A 19899-nucleotide genomic window follows, 5' to 3' on the forward strand; every position below is an offset into this window, starting at 1 on the left:
AGATTAATGTATTGAATTGGAGAGATTGGCTATCTGATAGGTATTAGCAAGTTGTGTATCGGGGAGCGATGTCCCAGAAGAGGAAAGTCACGAGTGGTTGCTTTTCAATCTGTATGTTAATTATATTGGGGAAGATTTGAATAGGGATATTCAGTTATTTGCGGATGATTCAAAGCTGTGAGAAGCAGAGCATATGTTGTGGCTTTACGAAAAGGATTGATCAGAGTGATGAATGTGCACAGGAGTGAGATTAACAGTTCAGTGTGCCAAAATGTAAGGTTTTAAATTTTGGAAAACAAAGATAGATGTAGAATTTTCTCTTGGTGGAGATGTATCGTTTGAGGTGGAGGAAATAAGAGATATGGCTATGGTGGTTGTAGTGATCTAAAATTTAGAGGACACATTTCTAAAATTGTGAAGAACGATACAACGAATTCTGTCACTGATGTGGTGGCCACTGACTTATAGGAATAAGGGAATCCTGGTTCAGGGAATCCTGGTTCAGTTCTTATTAGACAACATTATGTCATATATGGACTACCGTGCACATATTTGGTCACCTGGTTTGCAAAAAGATGGAGAGGTATTGGAAAGTATCCAGAAATGATTGACTAAGGTGATATTTGTTTTGGTCTCTGGAATGTCTCTGGAATGTTGATACACTAGACTCTGTAGCTAAATTTAGCCAAAGAGTCTAGTGGATAGGAGGAAGAGAGGTGATAAGACAGAAACGTATCATTTCGGAAGGGCTTCTTATCATATTAATATTGAGGTTTTTCATAGAATGTCCGGAGACAGGAGGAGAACTAAAGGTCATCCACAGAAGCTATATAAGGAGTTTTCAGCAAAGAATTGAGAAGTAGGTCTTTTGCATGAAGACTGGTAAATAATTGAAATACATTGTCTGATGCATGGCATAATGAGCTGTGTGTATGACAGGGGTGACCTTCCACGACGAGTCTTTGACTCCATGGAGGTTTGGAGATAATAATAACAAATTTTTAAGGGCGATGATTTTCATACAATGTGACTAAGACCAATATTCTCAGGGTTTTTTTTCATATGCTGTCCTCTCTAAAACAATGGCAATCATCGACAGCTAAACCACAATAACGTCTTCTAACTACAGTAGCAGTGCCAGTTGTAATCTACTGTGTTAAATTACCCAGATTGCTGGGTACACCCAAGGAAAAAAATACAGTTAAAGTTGGATACGATTTTCTTTCTCTCGTCCTATAACAATTAATACGCGGGCGTTTCGATAAGAGCCGAGAATTATATCCAATGTTTAGAACGCAATCACAAATCTCCATTTCTCAGAAGTACTGGAAATCGCATGAAACCAAACACAATCCTAGGAAGCATTTTATAAACGAATAAATCAGATAAACTGTCAGGTGTTTGATGGAATATTTTGTGTGTTTTAAGTTACTGTCTTCACCCTTATGGAATTCAAAATAATAATAATAATAATAATAATAATAATAATAATAATAATAATAATAATAATAATAATAATAATAATAATAATAATAATAATAATAATAATAAAGTCATCTCAGAGAGAACTGGAACGAAAATAATGCAAATCAATCAAGCGACTAAACGTTGAGGGTATTTCAAAAATACATAAGTACCCGATTCGTTTTGTGTGTCCGGGACTATTGAACTAATTTTATTAAATTGTATACTTGGAATCATTACAAAAGTCGGCTCCTATTGTCCAGTGGCACAATGGGGACCAAATCTATTACAGTTCCATATTGCAATACTTGTCTGGTCAAATGAAATTCAATATACGTAATTTGAAAATCATGACACACAAAAGAAGGAAGCCGTATAGTTTTTCAGTACACGTGCCATAATTGGAATCACTTTTATCAAAAAAATTTGGGCAGAGATCGGCTAACGCACGAATCGGACGGAGATAGGTCTAAGGAAAAAATTCTATTGGCGAATAGAATGGAACTTATGATGGTCTATGTGTGGTACAGCGCTATCGTAAGCAATCCCCTTTTCCAATGCTACAAAATTAAGCAAAACGAGTTATGGTTACAGTTATATATATCTTTATTCTTTATTTCATAACAAACGATGTCTTTATATAAGAATGTTATTAAGAAATACACCTTATTATTTTCTACAGTGATTTATTTACTTATTATTAGTAGAAACTGTAGTGAACATATGAATAATCTTAGTAACCCTAGGATTAGCAGTACTACTTTCGTTGCAAACAGTATTCTGGATTAATTCCCAGTTTTGTCTAATGTCAGATGGATTACAGGAATTGACACCAAATTGTTCTTTAAAGGTGCACACTTTAAAAAACTTCTTTTTAATAATTACTGGCAAAGGCGCTCTGTTGATGTTCGCCTTGTCTGCCACCATACCAGTGAGGTAAACATCATCAACAGGGATGTAAGGAACTTGAAAGCTGGCGTTTAACAAGGGGAGAATTGAGTCACCTGTAATAATGAACATAGCGCCCGGTTGGTAATTAGGGTACTTAGTCAGATTGTAGTCCTTATAAGAGACATACCGCTTACTTTTGACGTTTCTAACCGGAGGGAAATTTCTCATAATGTAACCCATAATTGTCTTAGTAAGATTCGTTTTCTTTATGGTTTCTAACAGCTTGTCAATATTAATGATATTATCGTCGTCGATCCTTACTACGAACTTCGCCATAGGACAGAAGCTGTTAACCCACTTCAACATGGCAACTGCTTTCAGAGTTAAGTTTCTGTAGGTGTCAAGGTGAGTCGATTGTACAACATCCTGGAATTCGTTGTTTTCTTCGACTATTTGCTTTTCTAATGATTGGTCAGTAGGAACACCAAGTAAAAATATCATTTTTGCTCCTTTAGATCGGGCGTAGCCACCCCAAGTCTCGCGGATTGCTTTCCGTAATTCGAAATGAGAGGTTGCGCTGAAAACTACGACGATGAGTAAGAGGTCATTTCCTTGCAGATCGCAGACATCGGGATGGTTAAGTTTAAAGGTATACGGATGCGGATTGTCATTTGGCATATCTGAATATGACGTGTTATCTTGGTCTTTGTTTGCGGAGAATGTAAATTCTTCATCTTTTCTAGGTAGTGCTGTATCCTGGAGCAACACGTGTTCTTTGGTAGTGATATGGTCCCCTTCGGTCTTAGGTTGTCCAGTTGAGTCGGGGTGTGCTATTGCTGGCTGAAGAAGAATCACCGAGTCTGAATACACAACAAAATCTTCATTTTTGAATTGCAGTATTTCAGTAATTGTGATTCCTTCATGACGTTTTGAATAATAATTATGTAGCAATACCAAGCCGGCAATAATTATGAACAAGGTGACCATAATAAGAATAACACAAGGAATCTCCCAGCATCTCCTCTTGATGACCCTCCTAAAATACCTGTCAAAAAAAAAAAAAAAAAGGGAAGACATGACTATTAACGACGCAATATTTGTTATATGATACATTTAATATTTATTTTAGAATTTTTTTGTAAAGGTTAAAAAAAACAATAAGTATCATTGGAGATCTATGGAGCATTCCACATACAAACTGGGAATAATGTTTTAATAATCTGTCATCGCATCGTAAGACCAAAATAGGAAACCTAAATTTGAATGACTCAGTCAGCTTTAAGAATCGTCTATTCATATTATTGACAAAAGGCGAAACGTAAATTGCAAAATATAAGAGTAATATTCCATTAACATCTTCACAAGTATTTAAAACCAAAATATCACGATATATCAAGTATATATTTGAATATATATTATTATCAAACATGTGGGTGTGTGTGATGAAAGACAGAAGTGTAGTGTACGTAGAAGATATTAAGGACAAAGGAGATCAAAATGTTTACATTATCAGAAATCTGGTTATCCGACAAACCCTTGATATTAGGAACAAAAACCCTCCATGGAGTTATGAATTATTAAGAAATGGAATTCGAATTATAATTATTACGAGCAACTCATCGAGAAAGGACCTAAACATCATGTCAAGAACTATTCAACATTTCTGCAGTAGCTCTCATACTTTGCTTTGTACTCATTCACAGCTCACAATTATCATTCAAAATTATGACATATAATAATTAATAATAATAATAATTTCATTAATCTCGTAATTTCAATTTCATAATTCTGAATAATCTCATAAAAATATATATAATAATCTCATTCACAATTATAACTATTGGAGAAACAAAGTTATTATTGCCTTTTACTTCTAAAGCTAATTTGATTGGAGTAAGGATAGAGTTACTTATTTGAAGTGAAAAAAAAAAAAAAAATAAATAACTATATATATATATATAATATATGTTACAGATACCAAGCAATTTTAAACCTGGTTTTACTCCATTTCCCAAGTAAGCAAACAGACTAAAAGTCAAGTTTGCGCCTGCAATTGATGCAAGTCTAACTGATCCCACAGGTAGTGCAGGACCAGGGCAACTCGTGGCAAAGGTGGGACAAGCTCCGATCACTAATCTTAATATTTACCCTTAATGCCAAAACACATCTCCAAGAAGGGGATGTATGATGTTTTGTATTAAAGGCAAGGGGCCCAGACCGGTTTCGACCTTTATTGAGGTCTCGTCAGTGGGAGCTAGGCTATCTCTGGAGGAGATATAAGTGTGGAAAGTATTTTTCTACATTTATATCTCCTCCAGAGATTTTTATTTAATAAGGTTAAAACACCTTATGGTAACTTGTTTTGGCGAAATACTTACAAGTTCTGTATTGCTAAATCTTGGTATTTCTATTTCTAGCCTAGTATATATATATATATATACTAGTATATATAAATATATATACAGGGTGGCCATAAAATAACTTTCCCTCTTTGAAGGCATCTGTAGCTAAAAACAATAAACGGACTGACACCAAATTTTATATTGAGACTTTTGAAGGCATGGGGAGATGATTTCTGCAAAAAAAGATTTAGTACCAAAAGCCGCCGATAGGGGAACTTTTGGCGCTATCGGAGCCGAAAAAAAGCGGATAATTACATTAAAGGCAGATAAAATGGAATAATAACATTTCGACGCTATAAGCGACAGTCACGTCACTCATTCCAGCTGGATATGTAGCGCGTTACAATGATAATAAGAGTAATAATAATTAAACTAAAACAATAATTTGCGAGAGACACAGAAATGAATGTAGTGATTGAACTCACAGGAAATAATGTTTTATTCATCAGACTCAGGGTCCCCTGGACCGCATACACGATTTTCAATGTGCTGTTCAATGTCGAACACTGCAGTAGCAGCGTCTGTTACTGTCTCTTCTTGCACTGCTTTCCGTCCTCAGCCAGGTCTAACTCCTAGTGATCCAGTTTCTTCAAACTTCTTGATCATAGCTCTCTCAGTGCTACAGCTCACATAGGACATGTACGCAGGCTATGAAGCCTTCTAAATTCCCGAAGGGCCGCTACGACATTGCACTGTTTAAGGTAAAACAACTTAACAAGCAAAGAACGCTGAGGCGAATTGAGCACAATTCGTCAGTCATTCTAATAACTGCCTGAACGTTCCCAATCCCTTTTTAAGTGGAATTGGTGGCGATGCTGTCTCGTACGCACACCAAAATTTGCATAATTCTTTTTACCTGCGTTTACTGCAAATATTCGACTGCTTTCAGCTCTGTAAGCGCCGAAATTTCCCCTATCGGCGACTTTTGGTACTAAATCTTTTTTCGCGGAATTCATCTCCCCATTCCTTCAAAACTCTCAATATAAAATGTGGTCTCATTCCGTGTATTAGTTTTAGCTACAGATACCTCCAAAGAGGGAAAGTTAATTCATCGCCACCCTGTATAAGTACGGAATTGTGTTTTTCGCACTTTAAATGAACAAATTTCCTTACATAATTTCGTCATCATGATTGACGTTGTCTATCACCGGAAGCATTTCATTTATGACAGGATGGGCGATGTTTTATAACCTACTTTGGTTTGTTCATACGCATTTTATATATAACGTGTTGAAATCAATGAAAGAATACCGAACGAATAATAGCATCTATTTATCTTTTGAACTCAAGGACACACACACACACACACACACACACACACACACACACACACACACACACACACACACACACACACACACACACACACACACACACACACACACACACACACACAGACTCTTGCCGGCTATCTAGTCGACATTACAACATTCAAATCCATAACATATACACTGGGATGTTAAAATTATTGGAATATAGATATATAGCGAAATATGAATACTTCTTAATAAAGTGCAAATTTACTTCTGATCTACTATTCTTCCATGACAATCGATAGCAAGGTAAAATCCACTTACGAAGACTGTCTTCAGTTGTTCCTGTAAGGTTAGTTCCCTAGTCAAGATTTATACAGTCCCTTCATTTTACTCAATTGTTTTCCTCACACGAATTGTCTTACTATTCTGGCTAAAATAACACAAAGGGGAATTTCCTAATTGTACGTCCAGAAAGTAAGTTCCGATGGACTATCAGAAAAACAAAAATATACTTACAGAAAAAACTTCATTGGAAATTAAAATAGACATCTTTCACTACTTTTCTACATAATTTCCGCCATTGTTCAGGCACTTATCATAACGGGACACCAAGAGTTGTATACCTTCGTCGTAGAAGATTGCCGCCTGTGACGCAAACCACATATTGACTGCTTCTTTGACCTCGTCGTCGTCTTGAAACCGCCGTCCACCAAGGAAAGATTCCAGATGTTTGAACAGGCGAAAGTCGCTTGGCGCGAGGTCAGGACTATATTGGGGGTTGATGGGATTGTTCCCCGCCGAATGTGGAGAGAAGTTGTTGTGTTACGCCTGTGTGGGCGTGCGTTAGTATGAATCAAAATAATGCCCCTGGTAAGCATGCCACGTCGTTTAATTTGGATCGCACGACGTAGTTTCTTAAGGGCTTGGCAGTACATGCTCGCGTTGATTGTGGAGCCTTGACCCAAGAAATCTACCAGAAAAATTCCCTAAACACAGTGCACATGATTTTCCGAGTGGAAACCGTTGTCTTCAATGTCTTCTTGACTGGTGATGAGGTGTGCCTTCACTCCATGGAATGTTATTTGGATTCAGGGGTTGCGTGCGACACTTAAATCTCGTCCTCAGTAACAAGTCTGCTCAGGAAAGCATCACCATCCTCGTGGTAGCGTGTCAAGAATTCCAACCCACTGCCCAGCCGATTCACTTTGTCTGTAAGCAACTTCGGCACCCAGCGTGCACACAATTTCCGATAATTCAGTTTCTCCGACACAATTTCATGAAGACATGAATGTGAAACTTCTGGAAATTGCAGCGAAAGTGACGTCATAGTGAATCCCCTATTTCTTCAAACGAACGCATCAAATTGTCAGTCACTAAAGATGGTCGCCCGTTCCGTTCATCATCGTACACACGTGTCCTTCCTTCATTAAAAAGTCTTACCCATCTTCCTACCGTTGAATCACTTATTACGTGTTCTCCATAAACCTTAATAATTTGCCGATGAATTTCAACTGCTTTAACGTTCCTCACATTCATTTAAAAACGGAACTTACTTTCTGGACATCCCTCGTAGAAGCCGTTATTTATGTAGAACGTGGAAGTACATCTGTCCATTCATGGTAATATCGATATAAACCAGCACAGGAATTTCGCTTTACTTTCGGCTAGTAGAAAACTCACAAATGAACAAGAAGAAAAGACGTAAAACCTTGTGTTGAATTCAGGTTCTGCTTGTGAAAACATGAAGAAATCATTAAAAGATTGAAGTCTTCAGAGAGAGAGAGAGAGAGAGAGAGAGAGAGAGAGAGAGAGAGAGAGAGAGAGATTATGCGCTCCAAAGTTCCTCTTTCCAGTCGTCCAGAGTCCAGTTTATGCAGCATATGCACCATTGTAACCGTTGCTAAATGCTAACTGCTGTTCAAAGCTGTTCTTTTCGTCATCATTTTAGTTCAAATCCATTTATATAGGTACCGATATCTCCATCATGTACGCATCTTCTTATAATGTCATTTATATATTCATAGACTCTGCTATGAATCGCTTCCTCTTCTTCTACCATTTGCAAAATAACTTCCTCTGTGTCCCCCTCTATTATATTCCAACAGCATAAATGTTCTCAATCATATCCCTACTTTATTTTAGGGATATGATTGAGAACATCAGTCAAACTGTGTCGATTAAACAACTTCAACGAATCATCATAACTTACGTTCTACACTGATGAAATCTTATTGTTTCCCCCTCTTTGTACCCTCTCTAAACTTTCTTCATCCTTCTCTTCAAGTCATTCTGCTGCATCTGAGCACAAAAGTCTTATACCATGGAACCTGTTGCCGATTTATCTCTGCTGGTCAGCATCCTTCTCGGTATTACAATATTACTTAATCTCTTCATTCAGCTTCGATCAAGTGGCATCCCTATATATATATTTACAGACTTTTCCAGCTTATTCTGATCCTCCTGAAGACAATATCTAACAAGCATCTTCCACTTCTTAGCAAGCATCTCTACTACAATGAAATGATAATAATAATTATTATTATTAAGAGAGACATCCAGGGAGTCAGGGACTCATCGAGAGGAGCCAAATACTACACACACACCAGCTATCACACTTATTCTTGAATTCATTCACACTGTTTGCACTCACAACATCCATGGCAGCCTTTTTTATCGCGTTCTTAGAAAGATCTAAATTATTATTATTATTATTATTATTATTATTATTATTATTATTATTATTATTATCTAAGAAAATTATAGGTTTTCTTCCACGCTATAGCGTATATGCCTGCTACGTATTACGAGCATAGTGATGGTACAGGACGGCTGTACCATTATAAAAACAGACAAACCGACCCCATGAAAACACACACACACACACACATAGGACACACCTGGAACATAGAGCTAACCATCATATAATCTGGACGGCTACGGTTTGGAAGGGCTAAGGACGACTTCGTAACAGGCCATTAGGCCTAATACGTGAGAAGAAGAAATACTTTAGATGCTTCTAAGAACGCGATAAAGGTTTTTGTGTATTTGTATATCACTACAGCTACAGTTTAGACACTACATACTAAAATATAATTTTTTTTTTTTTTTTTACTAAAGGCATAGTGAAATTCCTAGTAACATACGCTATGCGAATGCAGAAGATTTTGAAGCTGTGGCGAGTATCTCACTCTGAGTTACTGACGTCGTCTAGTTCATTCTTGAGGATATCGAGGATGTCACGTGACCTTCTCGAAAAGTCTCACGCCAAAGTTTGTTAACGTAGGTAGCAGGTTTATTACATCACACATTAATACGGTGATTAGATGGAATAAACTAAGAGCGGTATCATTTAGTAAACCTACACTAGAGAACAAACAAGAAACTGTCAAAGCCAGTTTCAGTACTCCGCTGTAGGCCTGCAGATGAACCGAGCTAAGTAAACCATCTACTGAGAGACAAATGATACATGTTTACATGCATGAAGAGTAGACAGCAAAAAACGTGGCAAAATTTTATCAGCAAAAATTAAATTATAGAAACAAAAATTTTAATATAATTTTAATTTAAAATATCGCATTACCTGAGTGACTTCATTGATTCTGCAGCCAGAGGAGACAGTGATGAACGAGCAAAGAGAGAATCACCGTTGATTCCCTGTCACTCTGTAACACATTCAGGGTGTGTCGTAAATGTATTTTGAAATCGATTCCAACCCCCCCCCCTCTCTCTTGTCATGTTACTGAACGAAACGGAAATAAGAATTGCCACACTGCCATTACCTCTACGCTCCGTAAATGAGTATCGGCAGCATACTCCATAGGAGTATGGAGACAACGAGGATCGGGAGAATTTTAATAACATACATGCGAATAATCACACAGTCATAAATCACACTTTATTAACTCTTGATTTTTATTGGAAGTATATTAAAAGCATTCGTTTTTCAAAGCTTTGAAATGATTCATTTAAATCCTGATTTAGTCGCATCATTCAATGCCAATTATACTTTTGAAGCTCAAGCAATGCCATATAATTAATTGAGAACTTAACAGGCTTGCTGAGATTATGCCTGATTTTTCACGCTAACATCGTACGAAACAATGTTAGCAGGAAGGCCAACAGCGCAAATGAAAAAAATAGTTCGTAGTAGATCCATGCTTTTCCGAAGTAGACAAATAAAATCTTCGCTAGTGTGGTTGGTCACGTAGCGCTTCGGTACGTACCGCTAACCAATCATCATCTCACACTACCAACACTACTAATATGTTTATAACCTTTTTCAGGTTGGATTCACAAGCAAAAAAAAAAAAAAAAACGATTACATAATGTATGTTTCATTAGAAATGAAAGCAATGGATTGGACATTTCCTCATCATCATCGTCTGAGCCAAAGATTTTTTTTTCTATTCTTTTTTATTGTTTGAAATCAGTGAGATCTTTCTAAAGAGAAAGATTTCACTGATTTCAATATTTCCTTGCCTCTTTAAAAGGTGCGTTCTCAAAGACTACCGACACATATGAGTATTCTGGGGAGAAATTACGGGAATGAACAGACAAAATTAATAGCGAAAGTAAAAATGGAAGTATTAAAATGGGACTTTAATATTTATTTCTAATTTAAAGGAATTATAATGTCATAATTATCACTTTTTATAATTATTAGTAAACAATCACAAATACGTGGTTGCATTTATTTTCATTTTCTATTTATAGGAACCGGGCAAATGGAGCGAAAGTGAAGACAGCGCCACCTGCAGCCATACGGCGGAAAGGCAGAGCCATCATGGCGGACAAATTCTCTCGCGTGTTTATTTCCACTTTCCTTCGTCATACTGAATACAGTGTATTTGTAGGGCGCGCTGGCCATATGTGCAATGTGTGCGACGCACACAGGCGCCAGGATAGTAAAGGCTCCAAAGATTTGGTATGATATTAGTGAATTTTGTTAGCAAAATACTGCATAATATATGAATCTCCAACTTGCTTTAGATTCATTGAATGATCTAAATCAATTTTTAAATGATTATAGGTCTAATGAAACTTTCAAAGAAATTGTAGAAAGTTCAAAATTAATTGCAGCAAAATTTGAAGCAGAATCTGTAATCTGTTTTTTGTAGTAGTAGACCACTAAGGCGACGTAAAAAGATAACACAATTTGATTACGAACATGAAAATATAGTAGATCCTGAAATTTCATTTAAAGTAATTTTTTTTACTCTGCATAATAGATCAAACATTACAATCTTTGCACGAAAGATTTACTTTATTAAAAGAACATATGAATTCATTTCAGTTTTTGTATTTGTTAAGTACTTCACGAAAAAAGAATATTTATTATTTTGTTGTAAAAAGTAACGACAAAAATTAACACGTGAGAATCATTCAGACATTGACGCAGACGATTTATGCGAGGAAATTTTACACTGTCAACCATTTATTTCTAATTTTAAAAACGATATATATCAGATAATTCAGTATATTTATTCAAACGACTTAATCACAGTTTATCCAAACTTTACAATGCGTTTCGGATATTTCTGTCATTACCGGTATCTGTAGCATCTACAGAACGGTCCTTTTCTAAACTTAAAATTATTAAAAACTACTTACGCTCCACAATAGTGCAAGACAGACTTTCAAATCTTGCCGTTATATCGATAGAGTTAAATATTTTGGATCCACTTGATATACATGATATTATGCGAGAATTTTTATTAAGGAAAACTAGAAAAGTTCAATTCACTAAGTGATTTTTCTTTCTGTTTAAATATTTATTTACCTATTTCTTTACCCAATAATGTTTAATATGTTCCTATTTTATATACTTGTAAGTTACTATTATTTATTTATTTACTTTATTTTTTTCCAAATTATTTTTGTTGTTTTTGTACCCTTCTTGTATGTTTATTGTTTTTTATACATTTTTTTGTCATTTCTGCTTTTTGTTCAATAAACGTATAATTAATATATTTCGTATTTGATTTTTACTCACTGATACGTTTTTATAAAGTGATTTTTTATTGAGGGGAGGGGTACAGAGGCGCCAACTAAAGGTTTGCACACAGGCGCTGGAAACTACTGGCGCGCTCCTGTGTACTGGTCCGTATTTTTGGACCTTTCTTAGTTCGGTCAAGGCTTTTTTTTTTTATCTTTTTATTGGAAGTCACTTGCAAAGAACTCGGTGAAGTTTGTGTGTGTGTGTGTGTGTGTGTGTGTGTGTGTGTGTGTGTGTGTCCAAAGAGATTTCTTTGCAGCCAGATATTAAGGAATCGCTTGAAACAAGATGGAGTTGGAGAAAGACTCCAGGTCTACAGGTTCTTGCCTGATTATTGCGTTAGGTCAGATTGGAAGGACAGTTTAACTTACAATAAAAGATTTAATGATGGGTGCCAGATGATTAACGAGAAGCCACTCTTACAGTTTAAGTCATTTGTACGTTTTTTCCATTTTCTCTTTACTATAAGTGAACAAAGATGTTTGTACATTCAAAGAGAAAAATTTTAAATATCGAAAATCTATATCGTTAACACATTTCTCTCTCTCTCTCTCTCTCTCTCTCTCTTCACTCACTTTCTGTCCTGTAAAAGAATTCTGCCATCTTCGGCTGACTTTTTCTTCCACTTTTAACAAATGCATTGAAATAAATAATCATTGGATGAATATTTCCATTCAGTATCGATAGGGGGCGTATTTTCCAATTCTTCGAAATTGGAAAATAATATTTGAATAGACCTTAAGTAGTTCTTATCTGTCAGATGTGCTACAGAAAACGGATACCTTATACAGATGTAGAATAGAATTTCTTTTTATTAGATGGATATTCCAGTTGTTACTTGCAACATCGATTTAGTCCAAAAAGACCTTTTTGTTTTAAGGACATTTAGAAAAAGGAATAGAATAGTGAATTAAAAAAAAAAAATCTCTCTCTGAAATATTCTCAATATACTCACGAGAAGAAGAAGCAGATAAAATAGTTCATTTACTGAGTGATCGCTTTGCAAGGTTATATCATCTAGTACGGGTACTGCTTTAACAAATGTGACAGACATTAATGTGGGAACAGAGGTGGATGAAATGGAACTTCTTAGGAAGAAGCTTAAATCTGTGCCATGGCATAAAACACTTCAGCTTAAGGATGTTAGCAGTGCATGGTATATAGTTATGGGTCATCTAGTGGAAACAATATTAAATTGTATACGTAAGGTAAGAAGGGTTAATCAGATAGGAGTTAGAAGGATGAGGAATATCATTAAGCACGAGCAGCAGAGGAGGAAGAAGAAATGCTGTGCAGGGTATATAAGGAGAAAGGTGACCAGCATGTCAAGGAAGGCAAAATCAGATTATGAGAAGAATCTACCGAGTAGGCCAAAGGAACTACCAAACAGTTCTTTCGTTATGTGGTAAGTAAGAGGAAGAATGACTATGGAACATTAACCTTAACGAGTGATGATGGTCACGAGGAGACAGAAGCGAATAAAATAATTGAGTTACTGAGTGACCATTTTGCAAGGGTATATCATCAAAGTGAGGTTACAGCTTTAGCCTACGTGACAGACACTAATGCGGGAATAGAGGTAGATGAATTGGATGGTTTTAGGATATTGCAGAATCTCAATGTTAATACAGCTGTGGGAGATTAGATGGGGTATGAGCTAATGTTTTGCGAGAATGTGCAAGGGAACTGGTTATGCCTTTGACTAAGCTGTTTAATTCAAGTCTCAGCTCTGGTAGAGTTCTAAGGGAGTGGAAAGAGGACAAAATAATTCCCTTGCATAAATGAGGATCTAAGACTGCAGTAGCGTATTATATACCAATCAGTATCTCAAGCGCGGTGGTAAAAGTACTATAAAAATCGGTCAAAGACAGAATTAGATAAAAATATGATACTGTATGAGGGTCAACATGGCTTTTTGTATGGCAACACGATGATTTTGCTGGATTTTGCGAAGGAACGTCACAGAATTCCGCAGGAACTCTGTGGAGGGCTGGCGGACGATTTAAATAGGCTGTTATTATGGGCAAAAGATAACTGGTGTCAGTTTAATGAAAAGTTATGCATTTTTTGGAAAAGTAGATTACAAGCTGTGTATCATATTAATGGCTTTTTACGCTAGGATGTAGATGAAGCTAGAGATTTTGAGGTGGTAGTAGATAGAGTTAAAATTTAGAGGACATATTGCTAAGGTTGATAAGGTTTCTATAAGATTACTTGGCTATTGCAGAACACATTAACAAGTAGAGATAAGGAAGTTGTTATTCCTATTCATACAGCCTTGATATGCCCACATCTGGATTACTGCGCTCTAGTCTGGTCAATTGAGATTCTTGGGGATGAGGAAGTGGTAGAGAGGATTCAGAGGCGAGTGACCAAGATGGTGAGTGGACTGTGGAATTCCCTATGAGGATAGATTAAAGGTGTGTGGATTTCAGAAGTTGGCTGATAGGAGAAAAGGAGGGGACTGGATAGAAACATTTATGTGGCTTAAAGGGTTTTATAGGATTGATGCAGGGGAAATGTTTCAGCACTTGGCTAAAGGGACCAGAACAAGGGATCATCGCTGTAAGTTAAATAAAGGTGTAGTTACTAGGGCGTGAGGACAGATCTTTTGCTTGGAGAATGGTGAATGAGTGGAATGGATTGCCAGAATTAGTTGTGAGTGCTTTTTCTGTTAATGGGTTCAAGGAGAGGTATGATAGATTGTGTGGATAGATTGGATCTCCCACGATGAGTCTTCGGACTCCCTGGTTGTGTCCGTATAATAATAAGTACTTTACACGTTCTACTTCAACAGGAGAAATCGAAGCTGCGACTAATAGTAAGTATATTATACTGCCATCTAGTGAGATTATGCATAATTAGTAATGTTTGAAACTCAGCAAAAGCAGATATAAAAATAATGCTCAAAATATTTACATAATTACCAAAAATTAATAAATGGTTCTTGATCTGTGATGCGTATACATCTTCCTTGTCGAAGTCTGTTCCGGCTTACAGAGTTAAAGCCATTTCCCCATTGTTCACAAATTTAACACACCCACCCACACACACACACATGATCGTGTGTATGTCGGATAAGGGGGTGAGCGTTTTGCGTTCAAAATTTCAAGAGCAATTTACTTCGTTTTTGAAACTTTAGTGAGTTCATTACATACTGATAATAACTCGATCGATTTGTATTAAGAAGTTTCAAACATATTAAGGAGTTGCGTTTCTAATCTGAAAAAAATTTTTTTTCTAAAATAAAAAAGAAATTATGATGCGACATCTTTGTAACAGGACCGCATTCTATATCCTCCTCCCTCCACAGCTTCTTACCTTTTCCTTCCAAATCTAAAACGCCCTGAACTGCGACATTAAAATAGGGCCATTATTGACCAGCATATCAACTGCTTAGATTCTTTTTTTTTTGTAATCGCTTAAGATGAAACATGTACAGACCCCGATATGCAATATGAAATGTCAAAGTCAAATCTGAAGTAAAAGGGCTGCTAGACTCTATTTCATAGTTTATTGGCATAGTTTACGTTCATTATATATTTGTCTGTTTTATTCATTCAGAACTCAGCGAACTGGAAAGAACATTCCTAATATCGTGGGGGGGATTATAAACTGGATTTTGTATTACAATATGAGAGAGAGAGAGAGAGAGAGAGATGGGAATTCTCACATCCCCATTCTAAAGAATGGTATACACGCTTCACTCTGACTGTGATTTTGGCAGATTTCTTATTTGTACTGGGTGGTTCTTGTTAGCATATTGGTATACAATAATGGATGAGCTGATTATTATTCACAAAACTAAAAAAATACGCCAATTTGTAATATCAGAGATGAAATCAGATTGATGCACTTTAAGAATAGAAGCGCGTGGCGAGTTTATTAAGTTCACCTCCCTGATAGCGGCCAGCATCCCATTTGTCTTCAGAACAATCCCAAATTTAAAGACAAACTCCAAGAGGTGGTGCAAGCACCGCATGAGACTCTGCTCAGTACTGTGCTAAATGAATCTTTTAGTGGTCTCAGATGGATTCCAAAGAATCAATCACCTTGCTAACAGTTTATTTCACTAGTCCCTGAGTAGATTAATGAAATATGGAAATTATATCCTCATGATCTTGGTATCACTCTAGAGTGATGGATAGTATTCTGATGGATGTGGCATTTTCCACATGCAAAATCTCTGAGCATCAAAGATTTATTTCCATATCAATAAATTAGGTTGTACCATTCAGATGTTGCGTCAGAAAATACACAAAATACACTGCATACTATCGACCCGCAGCGCTACTATTTAGCACTGAATGATTATTGATTCGTAGTGCGATGCACATCCCCCTCCAAAACAGAAAACAACTGTAACCAGGATTCATTGGAATAGGAGACTTTTTTCCACACCACAAGTATCTACTTTCAGTTCGTGTGAAATCACATGAACCGAAATTACTCATTTTTATCTGATAAGAGAGAGGGATACGATGAGATCATTTGCTATTCTCCTTTTGTGATAATATTAGGACGCACTGTGTCATCCTATAAGATCCTGTTCAAAGCATTATTGTGTTGTATTGAGCTGTCACTTGAGTGCCTCTAGTTCGTTCGAAATGTAATATACCTGCGCAGCGTTTGGCTGGATGTTTTCTCGTTGCAGGTGAATTATTCTCAGAACACTCAAAAACAGACATCTCGAGTACACCTGTGGATTAATCATTCAAAATCGGAGGCGCGATGAGATTTTAGCGTTCATTAGTGATGCTCTTTATCAACCTTAAGCCAATGTCTCTTTATGTTTCTTGTTGTTTATTAAAAAAAAACCTGGTCTGTTTTATGATCAGTATTTAGGTGTATCACGTCATAGTGGATAGCAATTCACATCCTTGCACCATTGTATTGAAAACATTATACGGAAATATCCTGGATACGAAGAGCAAGAAGAGTGGTATTTCATGTACATGGACGAAGACGATGACGATGAGGCTGTTAACATAACACACTTCACTTTTCCAAAAGTAGATCTTGGTCCATTTAGGATGACAAAGAAATAGAATTCTACAAATCAATCATTCAATTGTTCCCGTATAATGAAGTCAATCTAGACAAGTGACCAGGAAGAAAACCAACCGATATACCATACCACCGCAGGATAACTCAGTGCTTTGTATTGAAATCCGTCAGTAACAGTGTTACTGACGAAATAATTCCACCTTCGTTATTTTCAGTAAGATTGCTCTAGACATTGTACTATCAGAACACAGGATAAAATTTTCCTTTTTTCTTGCACCGGTACGTTTGGAACCGACTCTCATCCGGTTCTGTGATGCTGTTAAACAGCGCGCGCGCGCGCGCGCGCACACACACACACACACACACACACACACACACACACACACACACACACACACACACACACACACACACACAAATATATATATATATGTATATATTTACAAATGGCAGTCAGATGAGTTCATTTTGTGTTCAGTCAGGTGTAAGTTCCCCTCCCCTCATGCACAGATGCAAATGCCTACATGCCACTCCATATCGCCATCCTGCCCAGAAACTTGAAATTTTCGAAACTTTTGACTCCAGGGCAGAGCGACTTTCTTCCTGAGCATCAGCATTCTATCTGGAACAACAGGTCCTGCTTACAATTTTTGGGGAAAGAAAAAAAAATGAGGAACCGAAAAAATCCTCTTCAAACTACTTAACAACAAACTCCATACATACACCATCTTTACTCAACATCAAAGCTACAATAGACAAACAGGAATCCCTCCTGAAATACGGAATCAGAACATCATACAAACCGCTAAACAAGGTTTCCACCTTGCCGATACACACCAAGGACTGCCAAGATCCTCTTTCCTTTTCAGCTATCTACAGTATTCCTTGTCAATGTGCAGCCCAGCATTTCAAACAGACAAAATGGACCACCTTGATCTGTTTATGTTTATTTTTTTTATTATTATTTTTTATTTTTTTATTTTAAGGTGCATTCGTTATGGATAACATGAAAATGGATTAAGATATTATGGCTTGAAATTATTTATTTTCATCCCAGTTTCACGTAGATTTTGTTCTAGAAACTTCAACATGAATCATTGCAACTGCAACGGAGATTTTAACGTGTTGGGTAATACGGTCCAAAACAGAACATTGCGATAATAATAATACTGTATATCAACGATTATGTCCTTGGCAGGATACAGGTTTATTCTGAATAATAATAATAATAATAATAATAATAATAATAATAATAATAATAATAATAATAATAATAATAATAATAATAATAATAATAATAATAATAACAGATTAACGAATTAAGCAAAAAACATAATCAGCTTTTAAAATTATTTTCCTAGTTCACTAATAATTTGTAGTCCAGAAATATGTAAAGCGTTTTAGATAATGTAGTAAGTTTATTTTAAGTACTTTGAGATGTTCAATTAAAACTGAATAAATTGAAAATTTTATTTATGAGTATGTCTAGATTTTTAGGCATTGTTGCAATCATAGGGGATAGGAATTCACATCCTTAGTCACGAGATGGCAGCACTTACGCGACGCAGTGATAAATATGCAATACTTGTCAATTGCATGTCAGTGAAGAGTTGTTCCTACAACGAAATTACAGATATCTGTAAAGAGTTTTAGGCTTGTCTCAGTTTGCTAAATATATCAAAATGAGGTAAATAATTAATTTTACTGGTAACTAGAAGTTTTCTCTTTTATACTAATATCGTTAGAATGCTGGAAATGCTGTATGTATTAAATCTCAGGGACATTTTAAAAACAGCTAAGAGTGTTGTATTTCGTAATTGTTTATTTATATTCTTAAATATTTCAGTTTATTCACAAATTATGTAAATACGTTAGTACAGTCTGCACTCATTTTTTAATATAATTTATAGTTGGAAAAAGTCTATTTACAGATAAAGTAAATCAAATTTACGTGAAATAGAGGATCTGTTCACGCATGTGCTGGTTGCGTCCTCAAAAATAGATTCATCACAACTATATTGTTCTACTAATTGGAGGTGGCGCCATCTGGCGCACAGAAATGTATGTTTGATACGAAGCTCAATCTACAGGTGGAAGTTACTTCCTTTTTTCTTTTTTCTTTTTTTTTATTAAATTTAATATATGTATCAATCAAGTTTACGGAACTTATGCATGAAGATAATAAAATGTTGTGCTTCAGAAGTTAGCATTTAAAATTAGACAAAGGAACCAAAATGAAAAAAGCAATTAAACTGGAGGAGTCGAGGATTGAACTCGAGACTTTTCACATGCGAAGCGAACGCTCTACCACTGAGCTACACCCCCACCTGTGTTCTTTAATTGCTTCTAGAAGAATGATAGAAAATAACGATAGCAATTTAAGGGAGTAGATATATTTAAATTGCTACACTTTATATCAACCTAAGGAATTTCGAAAATGCATCACTTCTATAATGGAGAAGAGAACGTAAAAATAAAATCGTTACTTTGCAAAAAGAAAAAAAAAAAGAATTTTTCCAAGTAAAAACAGATTCATTTTGTTTACCTTGTCAAATGTTTGAATTCTGCCCACTATTGCTTCTCCAGTTTCAAGCAGAATTTGATGCACCCTACACTATTCTTTGAATTTTTATGTCGCGGAGCAGATCTCGCAAAAAGACTCAGCCTCATATGAAGTTTCAATAAGGCACACCTACGGAGGCAGAATAAACGGTGAATGATTCACCTAATTCTGCAAGATGTACTCCTAGTGGAGGAGCTTTGCAGTAGTAAACTACTGCAGAGTCATTTGACGGCCAATCCGGAAGTTTTGATGTGTTTTAACTCTTACAATAAATAAAAACATAACATTTTAAAAGTAAATTTATTTTATGCAAAGATCAGA

At 36.0% G+C, this 19899-nt stretch overlaps 1 protein-coding gene and 1 non-coding gene across 2 annotated transcripts; both read right to left on the reverse strand.

Moving 5' to 3' along the window:
• Positions 1-2154: 2154 nt before the first annotated feature.
• LOC150101974 (beta-1,3-galactosyltransferase 5-like) lies at positions 2155-3342 on the reverse strand. Its single transcript, XM_090399946.1, has one exon. It carries the CDS (start codon positions 3340-3342, stop codon positions 2155-2157), a length of 1188 nt encoding a protein of 395 aa, XP_090256072.1.
• A 15926-nt stretch (positions 3343-19268) lies between these two features.
• Positions 19269-19340, reverse strand: TRNAA-CGC (transfer RNA alanine (anticodon CGC)). Its single transcript has one exon. It is a non-coding gene; the product is annotated as a tRNA-Ala (tRNA).
• Positions 19341-19899: the final 559 nt, after the last annotated feature.

This window comes from Typopeltis vanoorti, chromosome 11, assembly GCF_054136105.1.
Source record: "Typopeltis vanoorti isolate ZY-2024b chromosome 11, IOZ_Tvanoo_1.0, whole genome shotgun sequence".
Taxonomy (NCBI): Eukaryota; Metazoa; Arthropoda; class Arachnida; order Uropygi; family Thelyphonidae; genus Typopeltis; species Typopeltis vanoorti.